Below are 8,008 nucleotides of genomic sequence, written 5' to 3' on the forward strand. Positions count from 1 at the left end.
TGAACTTCTAACTTTTTAATACATCTTACTACACACCTTTACAAACACATTAGTGAAGAAATTGATTGGTAAGGATTTAGTTTGCAGATTTTCATATATTTCCCTTACTAATTGTACAAAATATTTACACTATGAGAGTTTTAATAATCATCAGTAATAAGGTTTTAATGACTAAGTGAGTAAAGCCAAATATTAAAATAGCTAGAACAGTGTCTTACACAAACAACGACATCACTTGACTGTAATGCAGCCTTTGAATCCAGGAAAAAAACAGCACTTGCCAATATGTAGTCTCATATCACACTATAATATCAATACATTGCCCAGCCCTCATGTGACTGAAGTGTGTGTAACCAAACTGAACGTGCCTTATGTTCCTCAGATCACCTTCCAGGTAAAGCGGGTGAGGAAGGCTAAGGTGGATGGGACAGATGGAGTCTCCAGCTCTGATGAAGGCCAGCACGGGGAGTCCCTGCCTGGAGGACACTCTGTCTTGGAGATAAGCGGGCCAACTATCCCATCGCCTGGCCCTTCAGGTACCATTTATTTTTACTCCAGCATAAACACAGAGAAAGCACCAGGGGGCTGGACTTCACCCAGCTAAGAGAGATGTCTTTCGTGTTTTCTGTGTTTTTGTGCAGGCCGCTGGAGGGACTACACAAGTCTTGGCTGGCCGGGCCCCGAGGAGTGCCAGCGGACACGCAGGGTGGACCTCACCACTGTAGCTAGCACCTGGCTAGCTGTTTCTGCCAAGAACATCGAGTAAGACTATTAATGTCCTCCTGATCCGGCTCACATTCTCATCTCATGTTATACAACTGTGAATTTAGTTAGTACTGTAATATTGACCATGTCAGTTTTTGGAGTAACGGCTTTAATGTTTCTGTCAGTTTTTTGCGCAAAGCTATTAAAGGTCCCATGTCAAGCTTTTCCGGTTATTACCCGTCCTCTTGTGTGTTGTGAAGGTTTTTCTGCATGTAAACGGTCTGCAGAGTCACAAACCCTCAAAGTACACCCTGTAGCGAGTACAACTCTATCACAGAAAAGACCTGTCTATGCTGCCCCAGAACGCCTCGTTGGAGATTTCTCTTTTTCCATTTTTTTCTTCCTGGGTACAGTGACGTACCCATACCCAAATGGACCAATCCGTGGAGCTCCTCACACACACACACGCTCTCTCAGCGGCGAAACTGTGACACGCTGGGGGGTGGGGTGCTAGTGGAGCCTCGCAGCGGCGAAACTGTGGCGCGCTTACACTGTAGGTGCGCCGCGTTTGGGGGTGCGGGTGCTAGTGGAGCCTCGCAGATGGGCAGCACCGTCCCGTGTCCATTCGCAATGTCTCACTGTCTCGCAGCCCCCACGCAGCAAGCAGGAAATGAACCCAGCTCACACTGTCCGCTCCTCGCAGCAGCGTCCCGCCAACACTCCACCCAGACCCCACGCAGCATTCTCATCTGTTTGTCCTTACTGGTTTCATTTTCTGGTTGCTAACGCCATTGTAACACATAATCACTGATATTCCGCTGTAACGGTGGTGGACTCATCAGAGCAGAGTGGGCGAGCTGACCAATCAGAGCGCAGGGGGCTCTCAGGGAGGGGGGGGGTGGGGTGGGGTGCAGGAGCTCCAACAAGCCGTTTAGGAAAGAGAGTGAATACACATACTGTGCAGAGATGCTGTATGAGAAACCAATGTGAGTTTGGAAAATTGCACAATATAAATCTATTCTAGTAGACCTCAACAATGGAATTATGATCAGTAGAAATGGCCATGACATGGGAACTTTTAAAATACAGGTTAGTACTGTCCTAAGTGTCCTTTACGATAGGAGTATAGCAACATAATGGTATAGAGACCATAATCATGATATTAAAAAAAATGTAATAAGTATATCATCTTAATTATACACATGATAATATTGTGCTAATAATCCAGCACCTCTTTGAGCAGTAATAGTACTAAGGTGTATACTCAATTATTTTTAAAGATATGTATATTTGTTTAAATATTATTTTTTGGGCATTATTAGTAAAAGATAATGACTCGGCCTTCTTTCTTTTAGACACAATAATCATGTAGAAAGTTGTGATTAAATTAAAGCTATTTTTATAGCAAAGTAACAAAGTGTTTAGAAAAGATGAGAGGGACAGGTAATCAAAGGCGGGGGGGGGATGAAACATTGCTGCCTCGTGATATTCTTGGTTGACAGGAAAGATATGAAGAGCCAAAATGCAGCTTTAAGTCTAATGTCTGATTGTCCCTGTCTCTTCAGCATCACAGAGCATATAGACTTTGCCACTCCGCTCCAGGAGCCAGCTGCTGAACCTTTATGCAACGCCAACCTCGCTGCCAGCATGCACACCCTGGACCACCTGGCGGGGGTGGCCAACCGCGCCGCCATCCACTACACCGGAGAGAGCCAGCTGCGGGAGGTAGGCTGAGGATTACAGGAATTAACATGCATACTCTTACCTCTTTTTTACCTCGACAGCATGGAGTCCCATCAACAGTGTAGTTCAATATTTGATATTCTCATTTTCAATGCTACAGGTAGACCACTCCACATGTTTCTTAAATCTCAATCTCTACATGTATGGCAGCCATTCCATTCCAGTGTCTGTTGAATTCAAACACAGAGAAATGTTGTCAGTAGTTCATAGAATAAAATACATAAATGCATTTTACTCAAACACATACTGGTAAATAGTAAAGCCAGAGAAACTGATCATTTTGCTTTGGTCTCTTAATTTTCAGACCTGTATAGCATTTATTATAACAAGCTTAAACCTGTATAAAACGATGTGAGTAATCTAATTAATGTGTGCTTGTTACCACAGAAGGTTATACAATAGTTTATATCAGACCCTAAGCTAGTTATTGGTTAAAGCACATGCTACCAAGGAAGCTGATGATAGGGAAGGGAATGATTATTTTAATATTCAAAAATGATTCACGTATTAGATTATGACTTATGAATATTTTGAATTTAATTTAATATATATATACCGGTACTTTTTTTTAAAGGCTACGTCAATTCAAATAATCGGATAACTGTTTTTTTTGCGGTCGAATATTCAAATATAAATTTGCCTTCAAATTCCCACCCTAGCTGATGGATGCTCAAACTCAGTCCTAAAGTATTGAAACTCTGACTGTCAATCATTACAAAATGTTTGTACATTCACCTATGATGAATTATTATTCATACCCACAGCCCCACTTCTCTGTTAAAGCCCTAACTTGTCTATTCTTGTCCCGACCCGCAGGTCCTGCAGAACCTCGGCAAAGATAAGTTCCCCCCTCAGTCCTTTGAGCAGGTGGGGACACGCATCGCTAAAGTCCTGGAGAAGGTAACGCTCGCTCATCTCAGTTAAAGAGAAACTATTAAATAATGGAGGCTATGACATCATAAACACCAACTGATTGTACCACAGCAAAGGCAAATGACGGATACATATTTTGTTCCTGCTATACTCAGTACCAAGCCGCTGTCACTACAGAAGTTAAACACGTTTTTTTCTGATATAAAAGAGGCAATAGGCATGTTATTTGTTATCTGAGAAAAAGTACCAGTGCCGTTGCGGAAAAAGGATAAGCAAGGATTTGAAGGAAGTGTCATTGCTGTGCATAATTTAGTAGTAACACCCAGCATTAGTAACACCCTACCAGCACACTCAATCAAATGATTACTGTGGATTTAAATTGCTCATTCATCCCTCCTCCTCATCCCTGAGTGCAGAACCAGACATCATGGGTGTTATCCAGCATGGCTGCGCTGTACTGGAGGGTCAAAGGTCAAGGCAAGAGAGCCATCGACTGCCTGCGGCAGGCCCTCCACTACGCCCCCCACCACATGAAGGCAAGTTACACATCAACTGTTGGTGAGGATTACAAAGGATTGTTTAAAATAATTAAGTAATAATGCTATTTTTATTTAACCAGGACGTGCCCCTCATCAGCCTGGCCAACATCTTCCAGAATGCACGGCTATGGGACGACGCTCTGACAGTCGCCCGCATGGCCGTAGAGATCGCCCCACACTTTGTCGTGAACCACTTTACCCTCGCCAACGTCTACATAGCAATGGTAATGGCTGCAAGCACATTTATCTGTCACAATGTCATCATTGTTTGTTACCCTCTGCTCAGCTCCTCAAGTGTATCCACTGCAAGACTATTCAAGATATTAAAGAGGCCCTATTATGCTGTAGTGTGGTATTTAAGTTTTGGTGCATGTAAATGGTCTGCAAAGGTTATAATCCCTCCAGAGGGAGTTTCTCTCCTACACGCTCACCCCCTGAAAGGCCTCCATTTTAGTCCTTTGTTTACTTCCACGACATAGTGACGCTAATATGCAACACTCATGCTTCTATTGGCTAGTGCCCCATCACATTCTACGTGATAGGCTAAGGGGCAGGACATCTCTAAGAGGTTGATCAATCACAACAGAGGCGGCGAGCTAACCAATCAGCAGACTGGGCTCTGGTTTCAGACGGAGGGTGGAAAGAGGTGCTGCAGCACAGGCATATAAAGAGCTTTTTGAACATTAAAGCATGTCACAGTAGATGCCCCTTTAATGAAGCAGCCATGCAGTTCATGTGTTCCCATGGTGACGTGTTTTGTTGTGTTTCTCACCCTCAGGAGGAGTTTGAGAAAGCGATGCGCTGGTATGAGTCCACTCTGAAGCTGCAGCCAGAGTTCGCCCCTGCCAAAGATCGACTGAGAACCATTCAGTGTTACCTGCTCACCAAGAGGGAGCGCCGACAGCCATAGACCGCTTCATCACAGGACCCCCTGCTGTCATGAAAATAACACTCACACACACTCATCGGAAAACCACAGATAAGCTGCACACAAGTGTAAGAAACCGTCATGTGGTTAAAGATGAGGAGTCAATATTCATATCCAGTGGAATCTGGGTTCTAACCCCCCAAAGAATTAGGTTTCGAGACGTCACTGAGTACAACTGTAGATAACTTTGCCCCACTACTTCTGAATGCAGGACCTCTTGTTATCTAACAATCAAGAAGTCATGATTGTCTGCTTTACTTGCAAAAATGAAAGGGAAATAAAATCAAATACGGTTTGCAAATTACATTAAATTCTTAAATATTCTGGTTTCATCCTCTGCTAATTGGCTGGAAAGTTTACATGCTTAAAGATATTCAAGCATGTTGGTATTGGGTGCCTGAAATGGCGCCATGTTTTAATGTACCTTAATTGGACATTTCAAATGAGAAGATGTTTTTCATTCTTCGCTGAGATGGTTAGGAATGTGCCTCTAGACTCCGAGGTTAAAGGGGTTTGCGTTGGAAGATATGCCCTCAATTTTTCTGTTTCATAAAATGGATGGGAATTCTCAGTTTTTCTTTTGCACTTTTATTTCATTATCATTCCTATTTATATGGGACCTACAAACTTTGATTTGTTCCAAGGTCATTTAAAAACAAAAGAGAGGAACTGCAACATGCTATGCTTTGCTTCCTGACTTCTGGCACTCATAAGGCAGAACAAAGGATTTGCTATAGACCATCTACAATAAAAAAAAAACTAAAGTGGAATCTGTATTTAATGTACAGTATTAAAGGCAGTGTGTGGATTTCATTACTTCACTTCTCGGCGTCAATTTATTTTGTCTCTGGGAAATAAAGTGTTTTGACTCCTCAAAGGTTAAATTAGATTGTAGAAGTTATAGAATTTGACAAATAACACTTTACAGCCACACTCAAATCCTCAATGTGAACACTTGTCATAAACATGACTTTTTCTTTTTCAATTCACACTTTTTAAAGCGGCCAAATAATGGCACTGTCTGACCTTTCATCCCTCCTATCAACTGCTACTGTCTCTCCCTTTCTGTATGATAGCCAGAGGTGGGAAGTAACTAAGTACATTTACTCAAGTATTGTACTTAAGTGCAATTTTTGAGGTTCTTTAACTCCAGTATTCTAATGTTATGCTACTTTGTAATTATACCCCACTACAATTCAGAGGTAAATCGTGTACTTTTACTCCACTAAATGTATTATTTACCCTTAGTTACTTTGTATATTTTGATGAATGATGTGAAATATAATCAACCCTTAAATCAGACTTTAGTTCCACCTGGAGTAAAATCACATGCTACCCTGCAGTATACAACATCATTAAAACTAGCTGCAACAGCTTTGATAACACTTTAATGACCAATAATCTTAAGCAAAACATAATATATATTATTCTGAAATGCACCAATCTGCATAATGTGTACTTTTACTTTTGGTGCTTTAAGTATATTTTAATGCTAATACTTTTCTACTTTTAATTCAATCAATCAATGTTTATTTATATAGCCCAATATCACAAATGTTACATTTGTCTCAGTGGACTTCACAGTTTGTACAGAATATCAGTATGACAATACGACACCCTCTGTCCTTAGACCCTCACATCGTACAAGGAAAAACTTCCAGAGAAAACCCACAGTTGTGTGTAGCTGTGGTCTTTAGCAAACAAATACAACTAAACCTTTCTAAGCTGCAGCCAATACTAATTGAGTCTTGTACTAAGCAACAGAAAGTTCCTCTTCACATACAGAAGCCTTCACCTTGAAACAATCAGTGTGTTTTTTGGAAACTACGAGAAGAGATTTCTCGTAGCTTTGGATAAAAGCGTCCAACAAGTAACATGTAATGTAAAAGAGATATCCATAATTCCCAAAAGTACACACATAATTCGATCTGTTGTGTTTGATAACTATGTACAAGTTGTGGTAGGTAGTGGGGTTTACCTGGATGCAGGTCGGTGAAGCTGTGCAGAGCCAGACACTGGACGTTGAGACACACCTTGAGCTGAAGAGTGACCGTCTGGATCAGAGTCTCAGTGAGCAGCAAGCAGTCCTCCTGTCCTGCCACAGTACTGCCGTGGAACAGCACACACATAGGGATGCATTAGAGAACAGGACATCGACACAACGTACCGATACTGAAACAGGACAGTAAGAATACAGCAATCCTCTGACCTCTGACCTCCTTTAAAGAGAGGGTAGTGACACAGGCCACAGTGAGTAGCTTCTGATTCGTAGAACTGAGGCCACCCGGACTCCACCAGCGTCTCCGTCTCCGCGCTGCCCTCGTGGCTCCTGGGACACGTCGTTTGAACCAAGATCGAGGGGTTGAAGACTGTTGGCTCCTGATGAGTTCAAGCAGTTTCCTGGAAGCTCAGTCTCGGGCCTTTTTCTAGGAATCGACAGGGATCGGGTGCAGGTTAACTGCAGCGGTGCTTTGGGCGCTGGACGCTCCGTGCTGAGCAGGCGAGGCCTCGGTACGGATCGAGGCAGGCTCTCAGACTGAGGGAGTGGGAGAACAAAGTCACATTACGGATGAAATACCAAGAGTAATTGATATGAAAAATCTGCTTAAACAACAATGAGAAAGAGAGAGACATAACGACGTGTTGAAGGGTTCTGGATTCAGCTGGAGAAGTTGTGAGAAGTTTGTCTGAAGGAAGTAAGCTTTCACGCTTTGCTCCCTTGGCAGTTCTTCTGGTCAGTCACAGCCACACTTTGGGCACACCTGGTGGTCGGTTCTGGGTATTACATATAGTCCCACAGATGGTTCTTACACCGACCGCCTCCGGCGGGTGACGTAGAGAGTCCCAAATCCTAAAAGGAAGTTTAAAAAAGCGAGGCGAAGAGGTGTAGCGCGTACAAATCAAGGAAAATATGAAACAAATTTGATTGTAAGTGACAAAGAAAGGCATAGAAAAAGAGGACAAAAAAGAGGAAAAAAGACTGAGCCAAGTTAGACACTAAGTGTTTGAGGAAGGCAGGAAAGACAGAAGTTCATTCTTCCGATCAGACCAATGAACACATAGCCTAGCTTCCATGCTGCTGGGGACAGAAGAGATCCGTAGGGTAGAAGAGAGGGCATAAAAGAAAGTGGGATAATTGACCGTAATCTGCATATTTTTCGTTGCATTTGTGTTGATGTTCTCAGTTGTGTGGTGGTGTTGTTGTGTGTGTGGGTGGTGT

At 42.6% G+C, this 8,008-nt stretch overlaps 1 protein-coding gene across 1 annotated transcript in view; it reads left to right on the forward strand.

Annotated features, from left to right (window-relative positions):
* ttc17 (tetratricopeptide repeat domain 17) overlaps positions 1-5,609 on the forward strand; it is a 25,856-nt gene extending 20,247 nt beyond the window's left edge. Inside the window, exons 19-25 of the mRNA XM_010774985.1 lie at positions 383-536; positions 642-762; positions 2,271-2,430; positions 3,265-3,348; positions 3,738-3,857; positions 3,941-4,084; positions 4,639-5,609. Coding sequence (XP_010773287.1) covers positions 383-536; positions 642-762; positions 2,271-2,430; positions 3,265-3,348; positions 3,738-3,857; positions 3,941-4,084; positions 4,639-4,770 — 915 coding nt within the window. The 3' untranslated portion in view covers positions 4,771-5,609. The remainder of the gene's footprint in view (positions 1-382; positions 537-641; positions 763-2,270; positions 2,431-3,264; positions 3,349-3,737; positions 3,858-3,940; positions 4,085-4,638) is intronic.
* Positions 5,610-8,008: the final 2,399 nt, after the last annotated feature.

Source organism: Notothenia coriiceps, unplaced genomic scaffold (genome assembly GCF_000735185.1).
Source record: "Notothenia coriiceps isolate Sejong01 unplaced genomic scaffold, NC01 NC01_scaffold00015013, whole genome shotgun sequence".
In the NCBI taxonomy this organism is placed as follows: domain Eukaryota; kingdom Metazoa; phylum Chordata; class Actinopteri; order Perciformes; family Nototheniidae; genus Notothenia; species Notothenia coriiceps.